General features: G+C 39.6%; 1 protein-coding gene across 1 annotated transcript in view; it reads left to right on the forward strand.

Moving 5' to 3' along the window:
- ptprdb (protein tyrosine phosphatase receptor type Db) overlaps positions 1-25,328 on the forward strand; it is a 92,742-nt gene that overhangs the window by 55,425 nt on the left and 11,989 nt on the right. Inside the window, exons 7-23 of the mRNA XM_053479717.1 lie at positions 3,204-3,351; positions 3,735-3,920; positions 9,807-9,917; positions 12,163-12,432; positions 14,217-14,798; positions 15,324-15,466; positions 17,469-17,610; positions 19,711-19,808; positions 19,893-20,149; positions 20,594-20,687; positions 23,205-23,414; positions 23,521-23,681; positions 23,864-23,875; positions 23,993-24,108; positions 24,255-24,287; positions 24,718-24,815; positions 24,978-25,101. Of these exons, the coding sequence (XP_053335692.1) occupies positions 3,204-3,351; positions 3,735-3,920; positions 9,807-9,917; positions 12,163-12,432; positions 14,217-14,798; positions 15,324-15,466; positions 17,469-17,610; positions 19,711-19,808; positions 19,893-20,149; positions 20,594-20,687; positions 23,205-23,414; positions 23,521-23,681; positions 23,864-23,875; positions 23,993-24,108; positions 24,255-24,287; positions 24,718-24,815; positions 24,978-25,101 (2,785 nt within the window). The remainder of the gene's footprint in view (positions 1-3,203; positions 3,352-3,734; positions 3,921-9,806; positions 9,918-12,162; positions 12,433-14,216; positions 14,799-15,323; positions 15,467-17,468; positions 17,611-19,710; positions 19,809-19,892; positions 20,150-20,593; positions 20,688-23,204; positions 23,415-23,520; positions 23,682-23,863; positions 23,876-23,992; positions 24,109-24,254; positions 24,288-24,717; positions 24,816-24,977; positions 25,102-25,328) is intronic.

Here is a 25,328-nt window from a genome sequence, read left to right on the forward strand (position 1 = left end):
TGTAATGCATATCTAGTCAAAGACTGTTTCTCTTGGAGTTCTTTTAAATAAACAGCTTGGGCCTTGGCTGTATAGTGATGAGCTGTGCAGGAGTCACATTTTTCACAAAGTCTCATAATAAAATCAGACACAAAGACATGTCAGAAATTTTGCCATGGCTTTCATGATTCCACTGCTTGAACTGAACAGTGTCATCTGGGTCCAAATCAGCATTTTCAAATATACCATCAAGATTAGGGCTGGGCCATATTATACCTTTCACGGTAATACCAGTACAATGTTAGGCAATAATAAGTAAATGAAATATCGCGATTGAATAGGGGTAAAACGCGCATGCGCAGTGCCTTTGTTTTCATACATTTTTATGGGGGAAAAAGCATGGCGGCCGCGGAGAATAAGAAGGGCGAAAGCGGATCGTTGATGAACCAGAATTGGTTTGTAAAAATGGTGCAACTTCAGTAGTGTGGAACTGGTTTGGTTTTCACCCGTCAGATACCCAACAAAGCACAATTTTTTGTAGAACATAACATGCAAGCGGGTCGTCGTGGCGAAGGGAGGAAACACCACAAACCTTTTTTTTATAATTTAAAGCAGAAGCACTTGTTTGAGTACAACAAAGCTGTTAAAGTACGTGAAAAACTTCCATGAGCCGTTGCATAATTTATCCATGTTTTTTATTTGCTTGTTTTGTTTTTACTCAAGAGTTTTGAGTTTTATTATTTGACCTATTTATTTACCACACTGCAGTTTTATGTTGCAAAGCAACTCTTTTTAAGTTTTGTGTATATTATACATGGTTATGCTCAGGATATGTCAGCCCATTTCTACTGGAAATGCCTTTTGGTTAAATTGTCCGCAAGGAATTTGCATTTGCACTGTTAAAATTTTATATAGCTTTAATGCACATACAAACAGCTGCTAGTTAATAGAAAATAAGTTGATGTTTTTTTTTTTGCAGTAATAAAGTTTTGGAATTGTAAAGTATTTTGTCTCGTGTCAATCATATCGTCAATTATATTGTTATCGCAAATGTTCAAATATATATATCGTGATTAATATTTTTGGCCATATTGCCCTTCCCTAATTAAGATAATCAGATAGTTTTGATTGGGGGCCACTGCTCACGCCTGTGCAACATATAGTCACGAGAATCCAAAGAACAGACAAGTTTTGCCACTAAGTCTTTGTAATCAGATTGTGATTAAGACAACAAACTACATTGGAAAGATTTAGTAAAAGAATTAACATAAATGAAACACACTCAATTAGTACGAAGAAAAAGATGATGCAATCATCCTCAAGTTCCTTGAGTGCGAGGTCACTCATGGAGTTGGTTGGAGATAATTCAACTTTCTGATCAGTATGAACCTGAATGGTTCAGTTACAGGATACTGTTTGACAGTAATAAATGTATCTTATATGTACCACCATAAAATAACACATTTACTGGTAGATAAGGCCTATTGTGTAGATCCATGTACATTCTCTGTATATAAAATGTGTATCAAATCGTAAAACATTTGCAAAACCTAGACAATTTATTTTTGATGATTTCTATAAAACAGGGCATAACACACCTCTGGTTTTTATTTATTTTCAAGATAAGGTGATGTGTAACCCCTATTTTCTTGAGTAACATATATACATGCAGACCTTGGGTTCTGGGGGGTCGAAAAGGGGTACCCAAAAAATTGTTTTTCAGAAATATCTCCATAACCACAGGAGATAGCTGATTACGGAATCTGAATCTGAAAAAATCTGAATCTGAATCTACATAAAAAATTACATAAATATACCCAGTTTCACCTGCATATGACATACAGCAAGTGAGTTATCTAGGAAAAGAGGATTTCAAAAAGGGGCGTGGCATGTCTTAAAGCACTTTGAGGCCAAAAATTAAGATGGCTGCCATTTTTTAACGAGTGGGAGTTGGGACAAAAAAATTGGGGTTTTTTATTTTCATGGCAATATCAACAATTGGTGAAAAAATCAGCAAAATCTGAGAGGTGATGGTGGAAAATTTCTCTTCCACTGGTTCATTTGAGATGGAATCACCCATATATATATACTTACTAACTTGTAATTATGAATGAATATCTCATAATTATGACTTAATATATATTGCATTTATATATATATATATATATATATATATATATATATAACCTTGGGTTGCGAGTAACGTAGTTTGCGAGTGTTCTGCAAGACGAGCAAAGTTAAATTAAAAAAAATTTTGACTTGGAAAACGAAGAAGTCTTGGTTTATGAGTACCAAGTATTATGTATCACGCATGCGGTTCTTGTTTTTATAACCGCATGCATATTTTATTTTGTGTCAGTATGCGTGTGTGTAGAGCGTGCGTGTAAAGCAAGTCTCATTAGAGGGGTTAAAGATTAATTTTCTCTTTCAGCTCAAGACTCTCAAGCCTGCTCTCTGCTCTGTATGCGCGCGCATCATTGGGCACTGTGCCAGACACACACACACAAACACACACACACACACACACACAGACCCCTCCTACTTTCGCCTCCACAGACACAAACACACACTTTTTTTCTCTGCTTTACACAGTAACACTGCTCTGTCGCGATTCTTTTTAAAGGTAAAATGCAGGTTAATTTGTTTTATTTTCACTTTATATTTTGTGTTAACTATTTTTATTTTATTTTTTTTTATGGCTGTGGAAAGAATAATTTAAGTTCTTTTTATTTCTTATGGGGGGATTTAATTTGATTTACAAGTTTTGGAATACAAGCCAAACGAATTATGCTTGTAATCCAAGGTTCCACTGTACACACACACACACACACACACACAGCTTGCAAAAGTATTAGGCCCCCTTGAACTTTTCCACATTTTGTCACATTACAGCAACAAACATGAATCAATTTTATTGGAATTCCATGTGAAAGAGCAATACAAAGTGGTGTAAATTGCTTTATGTTTGTGGCTGTAATGTGACAAAATGTGGAAAAGTTCAAATACTTTTGCAAGCCACTGTATATACCATAAACAAATGAAAAACGTCAGATAATCCTAACCCTGTTGAAGATAGAGGTAACGGGTATTAGAATTTCTGACTCTCTTGCGCGTCCGTTCCATCTCTGCATCTCTCCCTCCCTCCCTCCCTCTCTCTCTCTCTCTCTCTCTCTCACTTTTTCTGTCTCTCTTACACACACACAAAATATGTTGTGTCTCTGCAGGTGATTGAGTTTGGTGAAGGTTCTGGTTCTGGTTCAGTCTTGCGTGTTCAGCCACTGCGGACTCCGCGTGATGAGGCTATATACGAGTGTGTTGCGTCTAACGAGGCCGGAGAAATCAGCGCCTCCACACGCCTCACAGTGCTGCGTGGTGAGCACACACACACACACACACACACACACATTGATATAAAGATAAGAGATTTATATATTTAACTTACCTTGCAGGTTTTTTTTTTTTATTCAGCTTACTCGGCTACACTGGACTAGTTCATAAATCTTTATGGGGGGGGTGTGTGTGTTTTCCCGAAGGATCACCGGCGTTAAGAATCATTTCAAAGCGCTTTTTGTTTGTACAGTGGTTTGTAGAACAGCCGTAGTTACAGCGAAGCAGCTTTATAACTCATTGCCTATTGCGTTGTCTCCTGCCTCTGTACCATTTTACAGTGATTTTATGTGATGTGATGATGCAAAGTTTGTTTTATAGCAAATGCACAAATGCTGCTTGTTTATTGTGTGTCTGTTGTGGTGTAGAGGACCAGCTCCCTCCTGGCTTCCCGTCCATAGATATGGGTCCTCAGCTCAAAGTGGTGGAGCGTTCTCGTACAGCCACCATGCTGTGTGCGGCCAGCGGCACCCCCGACCCAGAGATTACCTGGTTTAAGGACTTCGTTCCCATTGACACATACGCTCACGGACGCATCAAGCAGCTGCGCTCAGGTAAAGGCTTGATTTAGTCTCGGCTCGTCTTCAGGCGTCTATAGGAACAGTGAAGTACAGAGCATGTGGTTATAATAATCAGTCACAGAAATGTGTGTGTGTGACTCATGTAAAATTTTAAAGAAATTATACAGGTATTCCCCAACGTACGAACATTCGAGTTATGAACAATTATATACAATATTTTTAGTGTATAAGTGAATTTATAAAATGTCTAAAGTCTGGTATATTGTATGTGTCCATGTGGGAGAAATGTGTCGGCCTCACGGTTTCAGTGCATCAGTTTGGGAGCACCATGATAGGAATTGTCTGTCCTGTAAAGCTGTCCTGATAAATAGTAATCCTGATTGCGGAAAAATCCTCAATCCTCAAGTGCTCACAGTCCAATACAGTGGAAAACAGCTCTGGGGTCTGGGACTCCCCTCGCGCTTTAAAGGTGTAGAGACAACACTGTTACATTTCAGTGTCTTAATTTCCTTAGGCGCGATTATGGTTTTTAGCCACATGATGGCAGTGTGAGGGGGGGGGGGGTGGCAGAGATTTCATCCAGTGGATTGGATATACAATATACATTGTATATTCATAGCAAACGCATATAAGACTGTTTATCAAGATAAGATTGTCCGACTTAAGAACAAATCAGACTTACAAACATGCTCCTGTTCGTAAGTTGGGGACTAGGATCTGATTTCCAGCTTGTAAAGTAAAATGATTAAACAATAAACAGATTTAACAACTATGTATAAACGTTAATCTTTTTAACAAATGGTGAAGGTAAGTGATATCTGGAACTAACTTTTTTTTTAAGAGACATATCATGCGTTAGCGCTGACAGATTGCTGTGATATAAGATGAATAATACATGTAGGTATGCTGTTATTGGAAAATATCCAACTGCAGAGTGGTGTGATGCAGCACCACATGAAACATATTTACTGTCCTGAACATATTATATGACATACAATTTATTTATTTATTTTTATTTTTGTTTGTTTTCAATCCCAGCAGTCCCAGTCCACCATTAGGGGTCTTTCCTACATTTCCAAATTTTTAATCCTGATCTGGTAGAACTTTAGAATAGTAGGACGTTTCAGAGAGATCAGATAGTCAGGAGGTTTGTCAGAGATTGGTACAGCTTGTGAATTTTGAAAAATATTTCAAGTAATATTTAAGAAATACAGTCGCTGAGTAAAGCACATCACAAAGGCGTGTAAGATATTCATAGGTTAATCGTTGCTGGTTTTATTTCTCTTGGTATAAAACCATGGTTTTAATGGTAATGGATTGTAGAATTCAAAATTCCAATGATTTGATTATATACTATTTAACTACAAAAATATCTTTCTAAACCATCTTGATTCCACTCACAATTATTTGTGAGTCGCCAGATTTCTGCCAAACACTGGCTCCGGTCCTGCTATAAAGTTTACCTTTGGCTGGTTAAGATGATGGAGAGCGAAGGGGAAGATATGATCAGAGGTGGGTGGAGTAGCCAAAAAATGTACTCGAGTAGGAGTAGCTGTACTTCAAAATAATATCACTTAAGTTGAAGTAAAAAAGTATTCAGTGAAAAGACTACTTAAGTACTGAGTAACTGTTTCATTGTAATGTGTGAAACATGCTTCGTATACGATGCCAGGGATGCCGGCTAAAGATTTTTTCCCTGACTACATGTGGTTATTGTTATTGTGGCTAATAACAATTTTAGCAAGTTTAAAATAAATATAAAATGCACAGTTTTTTATCTTTTGCCTTTTTATTTATTTTACACTGTTCACCTGCTACTTTTTAAATCTGCTTTTGTGTGTAAAGTGTGTAAATCTAAAAACACAATTTATTGCACATACACTCGTGTTAATGAGTGACTAGTCAAAGACGATTCTGATGTATATACGACAGTGAGTCAAAAATTATCCGCACTCCAGTTATATTAAAAACTTCTGTTGGCCACACTGTCTTATCAGCGCTTTCAGTTCATTTGAAACTGCAGTGTGAACAAAAATGGACGCCCCAACTGCAGTTATAAAGTTTTTTGTTGTCCAAGGGTAAACCTGGTGCCGAAACAACTCACAGACGAGCATAAACAGAAGTGTTCTGCAAACAACATTGGTTTGTCAACAATTACTGTTGATGAGATACGGATTCATTACTACGAGTCTAAAAGTTAACGTCAGAGTACGGAACGGAAACATCCTCAATCGCAGATCGAGAAAAAGTTCAAAAATCAACCATCAGCTGTAAAATTTATTAATGCTTACAATTTTCTAGGATTCTCATTTCAAGGGCCAGAATTATTGGAACATCATCAGGAAAAAGGTTCAACAGTCAACTGTGTTGATTACAGTGAGACGTTTATTGAAGAGCTGAAGCCTAAACTTTAACTTCGGATTAAACGCAGAGGACTGATATCCAAGGGTGTCGTGTAGCGATGCACGTCTGTGGCCACATTCGTGGCTCGCAGCTCAGTCTAAAACATATTTTAACGAGCAAATATGAAAGCTTGTTTACACATAAACAAAGTGCACTGAAAAGCAAAAAGATCATGTCGGGAAAATGATCTATGTGTCTTAAATTCTACAGCCAGAGTGTGGATGTTTTTTGCACCTCACCCTCGTATATACGGTGTGTGTGTGTGTGTGTGTGTGTGATATTTATGAGCTCTGAATGATTTCACATTGTTTTATTTTTTTAAATAAACTCACACACACACACTTAACTCACACAGTTTCATTCATACACACTGTTCTTGGTGTCAAACTAAAGTTAAGTGACGCATGTGCTGTCTCTCTCTCTATGTTTTGATCGACAGAGTCCTTTGGTAAGTCAGTTACTTTAAGGCACAACACACATGTACACATGTCTAAGATTAACACACACTGCTAGAATAATTCCAGTAAAACTGCATGATGACGTAATGTTCCACCTAACCTTAGGCACAAGACATACCAAATATATATATACACACACACACACATACTGTATGCACAGAGTGTGTTATTAATACACTCCCATCACGTAGAGGTAGTCATCTTCACCTGAGTGCTACCCCCGTCCCCACCCCCACCCCCCCTTCCTCCTCACATGTGCTACTTAACTTGTGTCACTCTCACTTTCCCTGACTGTCTCACTCAGAGACTCACTGTCACCCCCTTACCATCAGAGTATCTACACCTATCCCCCCTCTCTCTCTCTCTGTCTCTATCTATCTATATCTTCTGTCCATGTCTAGCTTGCCAAAGTTTTATTGCTTTTCTTCTTTTTTTATTTTATTTTAATTGCTGAATGTTCCAGTGGATTCTCCCCCTCGACCCCTCAGGCTTCCTCTCCTACTCTGTGGGTGTGAATCTGCCTGTCTTGAGTGTTAAGCACCTGTATACTCTATATTACTGCGGGGAAACAAAAATTCCCAGGAACTGACTTCTTCTTCTTGCTTTCCTCAAACACCCCATTCCCCTGCCACACACACACACACACACATACACTTCTTATTCTTCTTACTCGTATGAAAGTGAAGGGATTATGTAAATAGTGACCCATTTAGCACTTAAGACAAGAAGAATTACATGCCCTTTTCTCCTTTCTTTTTTCTTTTTCTTGCTCTTTCTCTTTCTCTCTCTCTCTCTCTCTCTCTCGCTGCACTAACTCTTTTCTTTAATCTCTCATCTTGCGTTCATTCTCACCCATCCAGGGGGTACACCAATCAGAGGTAAGAGTCTAAAAGCTAACCACCCCATTCACCCACCTGTTCCTAATTACTCTCTCTCTCTGTTTCTCATAATTATCTTCTGATCATCACATTCTAGTTTTCATCGATTAACCCTGTATGGTTAGGGGGTCGTGCTGCACATAATTGTATTATCATGACAAACCTACTGTACTTTCTTGAAGATATTCATGATTTTATTACTTTAGAGCAGTGGTCCCCAACCTCCGGGTCACGGACCGGTACCGGGGTGTGGATGATCTGATGCCAGTGCTGGTGCCGGTGCCGAGCATAATTCGTTCCAGAAGCGTGATTGTATATCAAAACACTGGTATATCAAAGCGAATTTCACCCCCCATAGAAAATAATGGAAATTCTGCCGATCCGTTCCATAACCCAATATAAAGTAAAATATAAAGTGAAAAATAAAACACTCGTAGAGTGATTGAGACATACACACACACACACACACACACGTACACACATACACACACCAGTTTACAGATAAACTCTTACTAAACCAAGTGCACGCACACACACTCACACACACACACCAGTTTACAGATAGACTCTCACTAAACCAAGTGTACACACACACAGGCACATGGACACACACACACACACTAGCTTGCAAACAAGGGGGGAAGGCGGCTGCACACACACGCACACCAGTTTATAGATAGACTCTCACTAAACCAAGTACACACACATACACACACACACAGGCACATGGACACACACACACTCGGACTAGACTCACCCTCACACAAGCGTCTCTATTCGGGAAACTGGTGTGTGTGTGTGTGCAAGCCGTTCTACATACGCATACACTTTAACTTATACGAGTTACACGCGCACACCGCAGCGCAGGAGAGACGATTACCCACAGTTCCGCAGCGCGCGAAAGACAAATGAACCGTTGGCTTATTCGTGATCATGTGACGCTTGGTGCCAAAACAAGAAGTGCATGCGTGATACATGATACTTGGTACTCGTACTCCAAGCCCGCTCTGTATAAAGGATGCAGGCTTAAAAGTATGTTTGATGCAACTTCTAAACTCTTTCGCCGTTCCTGAAATATCCTGAAATCGCCACAAAGTCACTACAAATCCTGCTCCTATTTTAATTTTTGTGAGACACGGTTGTCTGCAGCGATGGCAACGAAAATAAAATAATAGGAGCAGACCGGGCATGACGAACACACTACAGGTGCCACTGTTTCCCCGTCACTCCTAGATGGGAACCTTTTTGTTAGAGCTCACACTGAACTCTGCGCTACGGTGTTATATAATTATTATGCACTTTGTTACGATCGTGTTTTACATAAAACTGGTCCGTGGTGCACAAGAAGGTTGGAGACCACTGATTTAAAGATGAGATATATACAGTACAGTACAGGAGATTGTGATTAGCTTGATATTAAACTGTAAATAAAGTAACAAACATGCTCGAATAGGAAAGGATTAATGAAGTATTCCATGAACTTCTTCAATATTGATGCTTTTTTGCTTTTTTTTATATATATAGATATAAAAAAATATATGAAATTGAAATATATATATTTCCTTTACTCTCCTGATCCCTCCGTGGATGCGTTCATCTTCTCTAACGAAGCCTCATTTCATCCTTCAGCAGTTTTTTCCTCTTTGGACACTGTCTGTTTTTTTTCCTTCCACCAAATTCATCTTTCTAATCAAACGTGTTTTGGATTTTATTCTACCAAGAGGTGTACATGCTATACAGTTTGTTTATTTGTGCTACTTAATGGAAGGTTTTTATTTTTTTTTCCTGTTTTTTAAACTTCTTTCCTAACTTCTTCTTTGTAGACTTTGTACTTTTATCAATGAAAAGAACTGAATTAATTCCTGTTTTACTTTTTTAATTCCAAACAGCAATTTTATTTTTTCCTTTTTCTTTTTTTTGCTGTTTGTTGGGAACTTTTAATAAATATTCCAGCAAAACATAACATTTTTACAATGTTGTACTGAAGCACACACACGCGCACACACACACACACACACACATGAATATGTGAGAAACATTCCACATATGCACACCAGGCAGTAGACCAGATTTGATAAATGAAAACTATCTAATTTGTACTTAAAAGCCATATTCTATCGTACGTTTGTGCTATTTGTGTGTGTGTGTGTGTGTGTGTGTGTGTGTGTGTGTATGTTCAGGTGCACTGCAGATTGATCAGAGCGAAGAAACCGATCAAGGGAAATATGAGTGCGTGGCTACGAATAGCGACGGGACACGTTACTCAACACCTGCTAACCTCTACGTCAGAGGTGAGTTAATCTGTTTATTAACGAATTATATGTACACACGTGTACCTTGTTAATTTACTCACGCTGGTCATACGTTTAGCATCAGATGAATGTCCTTGTGGCTTTGAACAGTGTAAGTTGAGTGTTTGATTCCCGCCTTGGGTCTGTGTGTGTGTAGTTTATATGTTCTCTCTTGCATTTGCCTGAAAGGTGTGTGTGTGTGCGTGTGTGTGTGTGTGTGTGTCCTTTCAATGGACTGGAATCCTGTCCAGGCTAAATGGCCTCGTGTCCAATCCAGGCCTTGTGGTGTAGAAAACGAATGAATGTAATTGTTGATGAATTTATGACATTATTATGTTTGATCTGTGTAGGTTTTTATTTTAATTGTGCAATAGATTAATATACATGTAAAGGAAGGCAGGCGAGCGAATATTTTTTGCAATATAAATGAACACGCAACCTCACCAATGAGCACAGAGTTGCACAGACACACAGTCACTTTATCACATAATATAATTCTGTACTATTTATATTTATATTTTGTTGTATATAATTTATATCATAGTTTTGTTAGTCTTATTTTATTTTGTACATAACTATTATTTTTTTTCTCCTGCTTTTTTTTTCTTCTTAAAAATCCACTTAGTCTGGAGTTTGTTGCAATTTTATTTTACTACTGTTGCAATCTTAAATCTTGAACTTGAGTAACATCCAATCCTTAATCCATCGGGTTTAATATGATGTTAGCTCCACCCCCTTTGCAGCTATAACAGCTTTAACTCTTCTGTGAAGGCTTTCCATAAGGTTTAGGAGTGTGTTTATGGGAATCATTAAGCGTTCTTCCAGAAGCGCGTTTGTGAGGTCAGACACTGATGCTGGACGAGAAGGCCTGTCTCACAGTCTCCGCCCTAATTCATTACAAAGGTGTTCAATCAGGACTTCAGTCAAGATCTTCCTCACCAAACTCGCTCACCCATGTCTTTATGGACGTGGCTTTGTGCACTGAAGTGGAGTCATGTTCTAACTAGTGTGAGGTTGTTTTTCAGGAGTTGGGCTTGGCACCTTGGTTCCAGTGAATGGAACTTTTAATGCCTCAGCACACCAAGTCATTTTAGACAATTTCATTCTCCCAACATTGTGGGACAAGATTGGGGACGGCCCCTTCCTGTCCCAACATGACTGCTCATCCGAACCACGCGTTCTCGTCCAGTTCTGGAAGAATTGTCAAAGATTTCCATGAACACACATCTAAAGCTTGTGGAAAGCCTTCACAGAAGAGTTGAAGCTGTTATAGCTGCAAAGGGGGCGGGGCCAACATCATATTAAACCCAATGGATTAAGAATTAGATGTTATTCAAGTTCATATGTATGTAAATGCAGGCGAGCAAATACTTTTGGCAATAAAGTGTATATATACTCGACAGATATTTTGAGACATTTTAAGACTTTTGGTCCAAACTGTTTGATAGACAAACCACTTTATAAACAGACCTGGGATCAGTTCAGATTAACATTTGTTTAAAAGATTTTTACCTCGAACTAGACGGACACCTAAATGTTAAAGTATTGGTATTAAAAGAAGTTGTCTCTTTCATTTATATCTTTCATTGAGTGTTTCACCTCCTCCTACTCCACCCTGCCTTAAAGCTGTCCTACTGAAATCGTCCTTTATGATAGCAGTCCTGTAAAGGCTATGAAATGGCTTCCAGCAGCTTTCTCCTGCTTGAACTAAACCAATTTCTTTCTATTCTGAGATGAGATTTTTTTCCCTGTGCTCTTATTATTATTATCATCTCTCTCTCTCTCTCTCTCTCTCTCTCTCTCTCTTTCTGTCTTCTGTTTTTCTTCTGCTTCTCTTCCTCTCTTCAGAGCTGAGAGACGGTAAGTCTTGCACACACATTTCATCCTAATCCTGAATTTAAACTGTAATCACTCTTTACAGTATGTAGAATTTGAACTGCTTATGTCTAAGCCTATTACCATGCATGATATATTCATAAATTACATTATGTATAACCATTTTTTAACATGCAGAGGATTAAAGTCTGCTAGAACTTTTCATTTTTCCCCCCAAACTATTCTAATGTTAGGCTTGTTAATAAAGTTGGATGAATCATGAATTATGAAATGGCACTTTTAGAGAACCACTGCTCTAGAACTTTTTAAAATTCTAGTCTCAATCACACATCTGAATCCATGTGGCGATGATAACAAGCTCTTTTGTAGTAGACCTGATGACTGATCTGTTATCATCACACTCTGCCAGTTCGAAGGATCCCTCCGCGCTTCTCTGTCCCCCCCATGGATTATGAAGTCATGCCCGGAGGCGGGGTGAACATTACATGCCAGGCGCTGGGCGTCCCCATGCCTTATGTGAAGTGGATGCTGGGAACGGAGGACCTGACCCCGGAGGACGACATGCCAATCGGAAAGAACGTGCTAGAACTCACCGACGTCCGACAGTCAGCCAATTACACCTGCGTGGCCATGTCCACTCTCGGCGTTATTGAAACAGTAGCACAGATCACAGTCAAAGGCAAGCTTATTTAGACTGACCCTGATACACTCGACCTTAATCATTCGGATTATTCCTTAGAACCCTAACTAAGAATTGTTTGTGGACACATTGTTTAATTTTTTATGCGTTTTAACACTAAACTATGAAGAACAATATAACTTACCTATTTTGTAACATAAACATTAACGTAAATTTCGATATAAAATATAATACTGTATGCATTTTTTGTGCTGTAGAAAAAACACAAGAACATGCACGGTTTTATAATGGTGAATTATTACTGTTTTAATTATTTACCCAACACTACTGATACCAAAGAAAATGCTTTTTCTTGAATTACCGTACATGTAGAGGGATAACATCGGTATTTTACATTCTAGCACTGTGGGAGACACAGCAGTACAGTACTCTACAGTATACAGGTTTAACTTTAAATTCATTTAGTTTTTATGTATGTTCCTTAAGGGACATGGGTGGGGGAAAAAAATTCTGACGAAGAAAAAAAAAAACGAGACACATGGCACATGGGTGTGAAAAAATCTGAGAAAGAATAAAAAACAGGACATGGGACGGTAAAAAAACCTGGAGAAGAAATACCCGAGTCAAGTTTTGTGAGATTTCGCAAACATTTTCTTGCACAAGATAATACTCGGGTTAGAGTTAAACGTGCGTTGTTAAATATGCATAGAGAGATTGTCTAAATTTTACTTTCAGCTCGGACTAAAATATAAAGACATTCAGTTTAGTGCAAGTTGGAGCTCGCCGTTTCCATATTTTGGCGCGCTGGAAGATCGATCCGGAAATATAAGTCAGGTGGCCTCGATTTTTGTTCCTCCCATGACCCATTTTTTATATATTCTTTATTTTTCCTTCCACAGATGGAAAAAGGGTCACTGTATTAAGCTGAGTTTAAAATGAAATTAAAGTGTTTTGAGAGCATGTTTGGTGGCATATTTAGGGTTTAAACTATAGAAGTTTTGCATTTACTGTATAGGCTTTTTTTTTTTTACCACATCCAAAATTCGTAGTTTTTTACAATTCGCAGGTGCTAGGAAACATAACCCTCGCGAATTTCTGGGGTCGACTGTATATCGATACATTTTATATAGTATATATATATATATATATATATATATATATATATATATATATACACAGACTCTCTTAGAAATGGAAACAATGCACAATATTTTCAGCAAACATTGATGTATAGTTACTTCTAATTCATCAACTGAACAAAAATTAAAAATAAAAACATTATTATGTGCAAAAGTTTGGGCACCCTATGAGTTCCAGAGTCTTAGATACTTTTTACAAGGTTTCAGACCTTAATCAGCTCGTACTAAGTACTGATTATGCAGAGTGCCCAAACTTTGCCACAATATTGTTTTTTATTATTGTAAATTTTTATTATTTTTTTATTTATGGCACAAAAAGTAACTATGTATCAATGTTTGCTGAAAATATTGTGCATTTTTTCCATTTCCAAGAGAGACTGTGTTAACATCTTTTCAATTAAAAAATCACCAAAAACGTATTAAAGGGTGTCTAAACTTTTGCATAGGACTGTATGAGCCTTAAGCAACTGATGCAAAACCAGTTAATAAAAAATAGTTTTTTAAGATCACTCTTATAAAATCATGTACTGGTGTTTGTGATTCACATGGTTAATAATATACAGTATTAATTTCTCTTAAAGTTTATATTTCACACTGTTATGTCAAAATTTCCAAATTACGGCTTTAATAGCAGATCCTTTGCTCTCTCTCTCTCTCTCTCTCTCTCTCTCTCTCTCTCTCCAGCTCTCCCAAATCCTCCAGGAGCTCCAGTTGTCATGGAGCGTTCGGCCACCAGCATAACCTTAATGTGGGACAGCGGAAACCCGCTTCCCGTCTCCTATTACATCATCCAGCACCGACCCGCCTCCTCCCAGGACGCCTTTAAAGAGATTGACGCCGTGGCGACGACGCGGTACAGCGTGGGCGGCCTCAGCCCCTACTCGCACTATCACTTCCGGGTCATAGCGGTCAATTCGATCGGCCGCAGTCCTCCGAGTCCTACCGTGGAGGCTCGCACGGCGGAGCAAGCCCCGAGCTCGCCGCCGCGCCGAGTCAGAGGCCGCATGCTCAGCGTCTCCACGGCGATGGTGCAGTGGGAGGAGCCGGAAGAGGCAAACGGACAGGTGGTCGGGTACCGGGTGTACTACACTTCCGATTCGTCACTGCAGGTCAACCAGTGGGAGAAGGAGATGGTTCGCGGAGCGAATTTCCTGACAATACAGGATCTAACACCGAACAAGACCTACTACATTCGAGTCCTGGCGTTTACTGCCGTGGGAGATGGGCCTCTCTCCAGCGTCCTGCACATCATCGCCAAAACTGGAGGTGTGTGTATGTGTGTGTGTGTGTGTGTGTGTGTGTGTGTGTGTGTGTGTGTGTGTGTGAAAAGCCAGTGTGTGGTGCAAGATTTGACTGAAGCAAGTCAGATCCTCTATTCCTGAATTTTATCACAGCATTAATGAGGGTAAACGTATGTAGAGTCCTTGTGTAAGTAGACAGTAACGATTGTTTTCCTCTTTATTTTAGGTGGAGTCAAGTAATTAAACAGCTTTTACATGTTTATCACTGCATAATTTGTTTTAGATCCAGAGGATTCATGCAGCAACAAGCACTAGCAATGCTGTTTGTTCAGTTTCGATGTTTGTGAGGAAGCTGTTTGATGAGAAGAGCAATGTTTATCCATGTGGGACAAAATAAAGAAAGGCAGAGTTGTCACTTTACCTAATGCAGATGTTTCAAGCGAATACTGCCATCATGGACACTTGGGAATTAAAAATGTGCCAGCTTCTAATGACTTTTTTTTTTTTCTTCCTCTTCCATATGTTTTCATTCTGCTGTCTCCTTTCCCAGTCCCTTCTCAGCCCACTGAGCTGAAGGCAGAGGTGAAGTCAGAGACAAGTGTACTGCTCTCCTGGCTTCCTCCCGCACACAGCGGCACCGACGCCATCACAGGATATGAGCTCATATACCGGCTCGGAGACCAGCCCGAGCAGGTGAGTAACCTGCGACACACTAATGACACACAACAATGGGAAAAGTAAATCTGTACATTTATCTGTTGATTGCATGTTTGTGTTACTAAACTAAATAACAAATTCAAAAACAAAATGAACAAATCAGGAAACACAACAACAAAATACAGAATGAAAAAACAACGACAGTTCAGTCAAACCAGAAAAGGTACTGTGGGTATACTTTGCGAATTAAATTCTTAACGCTTATTGGACGAGACGTCTGTCACTCAAGACATTACTGTACTCGGTGGTCGAATGGGAAAAAAAATAAAAATAAATTCATGGGGGTTGGTGTGATCAAGTTTTTTTTTATTAATTAATTAATTTATTTATTTATTTATTTATTTAGGGGTGGCGGCCTACAACTAACCAGTGATGAGTGTAACGCGTTAGAGTACTTGGTTTCCTTTTTTGATGTAATGAGTAATAATAATAACGTGTTAGGTTCGCCATTTAAGTTAAGCCAGACAGCAGTGATTTCGTTAGAGTGTGTGTGTGTGTAAAAGTCGTCCTACAAGCCCCATCCCCGAACCTGCCCCCTCTGTTATTCCTACTGTTATACCCCTATCTCACCTATGCGGTTTGACTATACGAGGACTGATGCGCGGAAAGATGGAAACCTAATCACAGCACCGAAACTCGCGGTGAATCATGATGAACCGTACTTACAGCCACCGCACGAAACCGCGTAGGTAAGATAGGGGTATTAGTAGTTAACAGATTATGGGCTGAGTGATGATGGTAGAATAATTATATAGGTCTTGACTAAAACAACATGCATAAGGAATCAAAAAGGAGTTTTCATTTTCTGCAATGGAAAAGTACTCGAACTAGTTACTTTTGTCAGAAAGTAACGCTGTAATTTAACTGATTACTTTTTAATGACAGTAATTTTGTAGTGTAATTAGTAACCTTAAAAAGTAACGTCTCCCAACACTGTAACTAACCAAATGAAATGACTGCGAAATATATACATTTTTCAAGAACGGCTTATCGTCGTAGATGATCATATGTAGAGAGTTTTAATGCTTAATTTTCATAACAAATATTACATAATACACAGCATTTTTAATCTGAAGGGGAGGCTGGTTTTACAAAGGGGATGGTTTTAGTCATTTTTTCTCAAATCGAGCTTTGACTATACTGCAGTACTTTCTGTATATTTTAAAAAACAGATGTCTAATCGTCCAATCAGCATTTGTTCAACAAACCGAAAAGAAAAGTAGGTGCGGTTTTGCAAATAAAATTCTTATTCTAATTCCCGCTGAATAGTTTGCTATTTTGTTTCTGGATATGTTGTTTTTTAAAATATTTTTTTATGTTGTTTTCTGTTTTGTCATTTTGTTTTTGGTATTGATTTGGAATTTGTTATTTTGTTTTCAGTCTTGTTTTTATGTTTTGCACTGTAAAATAGTCCTAGCTGTAATTATGACAGGAGATTCTTGTCCACATTTGCTTTTAAATATTTTAAATATTCAACTTTAACTGTATTATAAAATAGCACTTGGTTTAGCACAACCCATTATTTAGCATTTTATTTTATTTTTATATTTTTGTCTTGCTTTAGCTATAATTATATTTAACCAGGAGAACCTAAATTACAGATAAAATGTCATGTAGTTGTAATGTGTGCAGGTTTTTTCCTTTGACCATGAATTTTAATTAATTAAACATGAATAATTATTACTAATGTATCTTGGATGCTGAGTACAGAGAGAAGTGAACAAAAGTTGACTTAAGGATACAGTAGGCTGATGGAGGTCAATCGAATTAGCAAATCAGACTCGGACAAAATCTTTATACCGATGTTGATCAGAGGATTTACAGCTGCGTCAAGTCATAAAATATATAAACACGCTTTTATACAGAGAAAAGCAACATTTTCACCCATTTTCTGTGCAGCATATTTACACAGACAGTCTCATATAAAGACGTACACACGTGTACACCCGCTGAGTTTTTAATTCTCTTCCTCTTGCAGAAGGTCGTGTTTGAACCGAGCTCCAGCTACGTACTGAAGAATCTAAAGCCCTTCTCCACCTACGCGTTTCAGTTAGCCGCTCGGAGTAAACATGGCGTGGGGGCCTTCACCAGCGAGCTCAGCATACAAACTCCACAAACCCGTACGTACACACACACACACACACACACACACACAGCTTCACAGCCTTATCAGTTTACCACTTCAGGGTTAATTAGGTGTATTTGAAGGGGTCAGCAGCTTCTGAGGCGTAAACAAGAAGTAAAACAGTTTGTTTAAATTGAAGGACGCATCAACCCAAAGGCCATGCAGCGCCTCCTACGCTGTGGTTTAACACAGGTGCAAGAAAAGTTTGACACAAAAAGGTCATTTTATTTAGAATAATGGGAAAAGGAAAGGGTTTGGAAAAAAAAGGGAAAGAAATTTGTGAGGGTGTGGCAGCGTCCAGCTGGTATATATACCGGCCCCTCCTCTTTCACCTTGGGCGCGGCCACAAAGGGGAGTCCCTTGTGACGTTCGGCGGCTGGGCGGCTCGAAACAGAGGCCTTAACGTGGAGCACAGCAGCCTTTTCCAGTCCCAGCGGCTGTCCTAGAACTGTGGCATTCAGTGGCATTCAGTTCTGTGCCTTTGAAGTTCATGGAGCATGTTACATCACCACGCTCGCATGCCACTACAATCCCCCGCCCCTTCGCACACCTGAAGAAGGGGATGCTGCATACTTATTGAGACTAGGAAGTGAGCAAGGAGCGACAAAAGGTTGAGCACCCATCACTGGCGCACGCCACCACATAGCGTGCAAAGTATATCAGTAAAGTTACATTAAACTTAAAGCTCCTACCATACAGATTTGATCGATTTGATCAAATGCAAGTGAATACCCATTGTTAAACCTGAGCTAAAATGACCTCACACTCGAGCTGTATAGCTTTGAAAGAGTCTCAACACACCTGATTAAACTCACCGGTGAATTATTAAAGCTCTCTCAAGCTGCGTGATGAGAGTTTGAGCAGCCCGGTCAGAAACGGCGACTCAGCTTAAGGAAATCTCCACAGCGGCTCTTTCGTCTTCCTAATGGCTTGTCTGTTTGACATGCTGAATTAAAAGTAACAAGAAAAGGCTCCAGGCGGTAGCACACAATGCCAAGCTCATTTCAGCGAGTCAGGTAAATTATGGAGCAGAAGACACACATACTAATAGACACACAGAGAAATGTCACATGGGGCAGAATGGAAAAAGCTCAGTTTAAAGGTGAGTTAAAAAAAGTCAGATATTCATTGATGCACGTACATGAATCTAGAGATAATTCTGACGTGTTGGTGTTCAGTATCGCATTTTATGATGCGTAACGTCACCATACGCCCTCTTGTGGTGAGTATTAAAGTTGGTTTAGTCTTTTATTTTACGTTCTTGTCTTAAGTTTAATGACATGAATATGCGTGTCATGGCATCGTCTTGTCGCACAGAAAGGACCAGGTGGTTTACACCAGGATGGAAGAGGTGCATATCTCATTTTTAAAGAGCTCCTGATGAGAGAGTCACAGGTCCGAGACCCTCCTCCTTGTCAAGCTTCACATGATGCCACTATCGTTGAACTGATATGTCTGACCTTTGTGTCCTCTCTAGTTCATCAATCACCCTCAATTAAAATGTATGAGAAATGAGTTCAGTCCAGATGATGTTGTTGTGTGATAAAGTGCCAGAGTGATGTATGGCGGCGTCGACAGCAGTTATTTACACGACACTCACTCGCACAAACCCATGAAATTCACTTTATTCTGTTATTTTGTGTATAGAAATTCATAATACTGTAAACTCCAGACCCTGGGTCAGGATTCCTCAGTGCCAGTCTTGTCTGCGAGGGCACACCCGTCACCATAGCGACAACGTCAGAAACTCAATCAATGATGTGATAGAAAAAGACGTGGAATGTAACTCGAACTTCAAAGCAGATGCACAAACCGTTACTTTTACATCATCTGGTTACGTGTTTGTTCTGTTTTTCTAAGGTAAAGCGTGTGACACCAGCGAATTCCTCCAGACATTTAAAATTGATTTCCTGTTAAGTCTGGCGCTGATCTGTAGGTAGACATAAAGATCAGAAGAAGAAAATTCAACTGTTATATTGTTCTCCCGCTCATTAATCACACTGCATTCACACCTGGATCTCCAGATTATTTTCTGAGTCTCATATTTGTGGCTGAACAAAATAGTAAAAAGTGTTTTTGTTCTTTTTTTTAAAAGTGTTTGCTGTGAACTTTCATGTGAAAGCTGCTATGAAGAGTTCAGCATGGCTTGCCTGGGAGTCTCGGACCTCCCCGAACAAACCATCTACTTTTATTGTAAGATCTCTCAGCTTTTTACTGTTCTGATATCTTTAAACTCTAGTTATCTAACATCTATATATATACTGTAAATATCTTCAGATATCATACGGCAACGGACGCAAACTAGATGTAGACGGGCGTCTCGGGCTGCAGCGGGTCACCGATTTGAAGCCGCAGTCACTCTACACGTTCCTCCTGAGCAATAAAGCAGACGGCGGTGACGGTCTGCAGCACCGCGCCGACGCAATGACCGCTCCGAACCTGATGCCCAGGAAACCTCAGCTGGTGGAGAAGACCAGCTCTGACAGCACGGCGACACTGCAGCTGCCCTCTGTTCACACACACGCCCCTGTCCGGTCAGCCAGCCCTCACGCGTGCACACCATGAGTGCACTCAACTCTTAACACACTTAATGATGTTAATGCAGACCAGTAATGAAAAAGCACTTTTTAAAAACAGACACAAAGCCAGGTCTGTTCAGATATCACGCTTATTATCCAAGTTCTAAGAGCAGTAGTTTTGTCTGTTTTTGTAGCTGAATGATATAAAAATAGCATACTTTTCATTAGCCGTCGTCATTATTATACAAAAGTTAATGTAGTGGTTCCACTGATCCGAGAAGTCACTAATGAAATAGTAGCATATATATATATTATGTTTCTCAGCAAGGACCTGGGATGCTTTAGGAGAAATGTCCTTTTTTATTCTTGTTATTAAGCATGGTATTTTGTGAAACACCTCAATCAAGCATTATTTACATTCTATATCTGATTGTTTGTTTGTTTTTTTAACACATATAGGGGTTTCTATATCGTCGTCGTCCCACTGAAGAGGCAGAGAGGAGGAAACTTCCAGAATCCCTGGACCGATCCAGATGAGATAAATTTAGATGAGGTAATCATCTTTTATTTATTTTTATTTTTTATTCATTTATACACTATATAAATAGTTTCAAAAGTATTCGCTTGTCTTTCTCCAACTTGAGTAACATCTGATGCTTAATCCATTGAGTTTAATACGATTAATGTTGGCCCCACCCACCTTTGCAGCAGCTGAAACAGCTTCAACTCTTCTGCGAAGGCTTTCCACGAGGTTTACGAGTGTGTTTATGGAAATCTTTTATCGTTCCTCCAGAAGCACATTTGTGAGGTCACACTGAAGTTGGACGAGAAGGTCTGGCTCACAGTCTCCGCCCCTAATTCATCACAGAGATGTTTTAATTTCAAGTTTTATTGTCTTATGCACAGTAAAGAAAAATTCTTTCTTTGCTGTCCCCCAACGAACGACACTAGAAAAGAGAAAAAAATTAAATGAATAAATATATGTATAAAAAGAATTGGTATAAAACATAAAAAATAGAATATCAAAATATACCTATATACAGGTCCTTCTCAAAAAATTAGCATATTGTGATAAAGCTCATTATTTTCTGTAATGTACTGATAAACATTAGACTTTCATATATTTCAGATTAATTACACACAACTGAAGTAGTTCAAGCCTTTTATTGTTTTAATATTGATGATTTTGGCATACAGCTCATGAAAATCCAAAATCTCAAAAAATTTGCATATTTCATCCGACCAATAAAAGAAAAGTGTTTTTAATACAAAAACAGTCAACCTTCAAATAATTATGTTCAGTTATGCACTCAATACTTGATCGGGAATCCTTTTGCAGAAATGACTGCTTCAATGCGGCGTGGCATGGAGGCAATCAGCCTGTGGCACTGCTGAGGTGTTATGGAGGCCCAGGATGCTTCGATAGCGACCTTAAGCTCATCCAGACTGTTGGGTCTTGTGTCTCTTAACTTTCTCTTTACAATATCCCACAGATTCTCTATGGGGTTCAGGTCAGGAGAGTTGGCAGGCCAATTGAGCACAGTAATACCATGGTCAGTAAACTATTTACCAGTGGTTTTGGCACTGTGAGCAGGTGCCAGGTGATGCTGAAAAATGAAATCTTCATCTCCATAAAGCTTTTCAGCAGATGGAAGCATGAAGTGCCCCAAAATCTCATGATAGCTAGCTGCATTGACCCTGCCCTTGATAAAACACAGTGGACCAACACCAGCAGCTGACATGGCACCCCAGACCATCACTTACTGTGGGTACTTGACACTGGACTTCAGGCATTTTGGCATTTCCCTCTCCCCAGTCTTCCTCCAGACTCTGGCACCTTGATTTCCGAATGACATGCAAAATTTGCTTTTATCCGAAAAAAGTACTTTGGACCACTGAGCAACAGTCCAGTGCTGCTTCTCTGTAGCCCAGGTCAGGCGCTTCTGACGCTGTTTCTGGTTCAAAAGTGGCTTGACCTGGGGAATGCGGCACCTGTAGCCCATTTCCTGCACACGCCTGTACACGGTGGCTCTGGATGTTTCTACCCCAGACTCAGTCCACTTCTTCCGCAGGTCCCCCAAGGTCTGGAATCGGTCCTTCTCCACAATCTTCCTCAGGGTCCGGTCACCTCTTCTCGTTGTGCAGACTTTCCACTGAGGTGCCTTGATACAGCACTCTGGGAACAGCCTATTCGTTCAGAAATTTCTTTCTGTGTCTTACCCTCTTGCTTGAGGGTGTCAATGATGGCCTTCTGGACAGCAGTCAGGTTGGCAGTCTTACCCATGATTGTGGTTTTTGAGTAATGAACCAGGCTGGGAGTTTTTAAAAGCCTTAGGAATCTTTTGCAGGTGTTTAGAGTTAATTAGTTGATTCAGATGATTAGGTTAATAGCTCGTTTAGAGAACCTTTTCATGATATGCTAATTTTTTGAGATAGCAATTTGGGGTTTTCATGAGCTGTATGCCAAAATCATCAATATTAAAACAACAAAAGGCTTGAACTACTTCAGTTGTGTGTAATGAATTTAAAATAAATGAAAGTCTAATGTTTATCAGTACATTACAGAAAATAATGAACTTTATCACAATATGCCTTTTTTTTAGAAGGACCTGTATATTTGTTCCCACAAAGTTGGGAACATTAAACTGTCCAAAATGTCCTGGTATGCTGAAGCATTAGGAGTTCCTTTTACTGAAACGTAGGGGCCGAGAACAACTCCTGAAACACAACCTCACATCTGTTAGAACAGGACTCCACTCCAGTGCACAAACTACTACGTCCATAAAGACATGAGTGATCGAGTTTGCTGTGGAAGAACTTGACTTGAGTCCGGATAGAATACCTTTGTGATGAATTAGGGGCGGAGACTGTGAGACAGGCCTTCTCGTCCAACATCCTCACAAATGCATTTCTGAAAGAAAATTCCAAAATTCCCATAAACACACTTGTAAAGATAGGGAAAGCCTTCGAGAAGAGTTGGAGCTGGTATAGCTGCAAAGGGGGCGGAGCTAACAACATTCATTGTGTATTACACTTCAGTTTATTTACCGTTACATTATATTTCCTTCAGCTCCTGAGGATGATCAACGGTACGAGTCGATCGGTGCGCTTGCGGAGACAGGCCGACCCGAAGCCGTACATCGGTGCCTACTTTCAGAATCTCCCGTCCGAGTTTAAGCTAGGAGACGGTCGTGTGTATGGAGTGTTCCTGAACCGACAGCTTCTCAACGGACAGGAGTACGTCTGCTTCGTGCTGGCCATTATAGAGCTGGGACAGAATGTGAGTCAGTCTGTGTTTATCTCTCTCTCACTTTCACTCTCTCTCTCTCTATGTGTTTCACTTGTTCTAGTTATCATAATTATTTGTTGTGTGTTGTTTACTGTAGACCGTGTACTCGACCAGCCCGTTTTCTGACCCCGTGGCGTTCTCAGACGTGGAGCCTCAGCCCATCGTGGATGAGGAGGAGGGGCTGCTTTGGGTGGTGGGCCCCGTGCTGGCTGTCATCTTCATAATCAGCATAGTCATCCTCATCCTCCTGTTTAAGAGGTGAAAAGAATAGACAGACGTAAATAGACCGCGTGAAAAGACGTAGGAGGGGAAAGACGTGAAGAACAATTATAGCGCAGAACAATAGAAGCTTTGAATGACTAATTTTGGTGTGCAGTGGTCTGTTTTTTTTTTTTTTTTAACACTTGTTTTTCTTTCCCTATGACCTGGATGCAAATCAGCAAACCGGACAGGTCAGTGAATATAAAATGAAATTCGCAAGGAAAAAAATACACAACACTGACAGGATTTATTAATTTATTTATTAATTTATTTATTTACAATATTGTGCATATGGTTTTATTGTACAGGAAACGGGCGGAGTTAGAGGGCAGAAAGTGCAGCTTCCCAAGCAGCGGCAAAGCCATGAACTCCCAGCATCCCTCAGACCCTGTTGAGCTCCGCAGAATCAACTTTCCAACACCTGGTAATACACAAACACACGATTTTTTTTTCTTTCCTTTTTTTCCACAGGCTGGTTAACTAACACACACTATACGACCTGATCATGAAAAAAAAAAGCCACACAGAATTAAAGTTATCGAAGGTTTTTGCTTTCTTTTTTTTTTCTAGGTTTGCGTTCCTCTGGTTATCGCCGTTTACCAAGTTAGTTGGGGTTGTTTATTTTTTTTTCATTATATCGCCCTTTTTAACTCCCATCTACAGTACAAGGCCAGACTAACCCATTCTTAATAGAGCTAAAGACAAGGAGAATAGATACACACACACACACAGACACAGACACACACAAACACACACAACAATAACAACCGTCATCTAACGTCATCCATAATGCTGATAAACTGACGAGTGCTAAAACTAAAAAAAATAACTGTAACGCCTGTGTGATGATGAAGATGATGATGATAACCTGTTACTTCTCTCTTACTGCCTAAGAAAAAGAAAGCACACTCATTTCATGTATCAGAAAGTGCCACTAATTTCAACCATAACCTGTAAGGTGTATACTTCGTCACGTGTGTGTGTGTGTGTGTAGGTTGTTTTCATGGTTCATTTAGTGCTTTCTGATTGGCAGGTATGGCCAGTCATCCTCCAGTCCCCATTTCCGAACTGCCCAGTTACATAGAGAGGAAGAAAGCCAACGATGGTCTGAGGTTCTCTCAGGAGTACGAGGTGAGGTCATGTGATGTTCCCGTCCGTGATGACGACGTTCCTTCTCTCAGTCCTAAACAGCGATACTCACTGATACTTTTCACCACCATGAAATCAAACTGAGGCGAATTCTTGCCCTTCAGTTTTTTCTTTCTAATGTCTTTGGACCTTTTCCATGTTTAGTCTATCGACCCTGGACAGCAGTTCTCCTGGGAGCACTCGAACCTGGACATCAACAAACCAAAGAACCGTTACGCAAATGTCATCGCCTACGACCACACCAGAGTAGCGTTGTCTAACAGCGATGGTGAGTGTGTGTGTGTGTGATTGGGATAAAATTCTAAACTAAAAACTAAATTAAATTCTAAAAACGAAAGATTTTTTGGTAAAAAATATATATTTTTTAAAACAGCTTTTACATTTTTGAGCCAGTCGATCAGCCACTAATCAGAACCGACTGGAGCCGTGACTGGCGATGGGTCGATCGGTCTCAGATATAAACGATCCCATTACATTATCAAAAATGATGTGTTA

The sequence above is a fragment of the Clarias gariepinus genome, chromosome 20 (assembly GCF_024256425.1).
Source record: "Clarias gariepinus isolate MV-2021 ecotype Netherlands chromosome 20, CGAR_prim_01v2, whole genome shotgun sequence".
Taxonomy (NCBI): Eukaryota; Metazoa; Chordata; class Actinopteri; order Siluriformes; family Clariidae; genus Clarias; species Clarias gariepinus.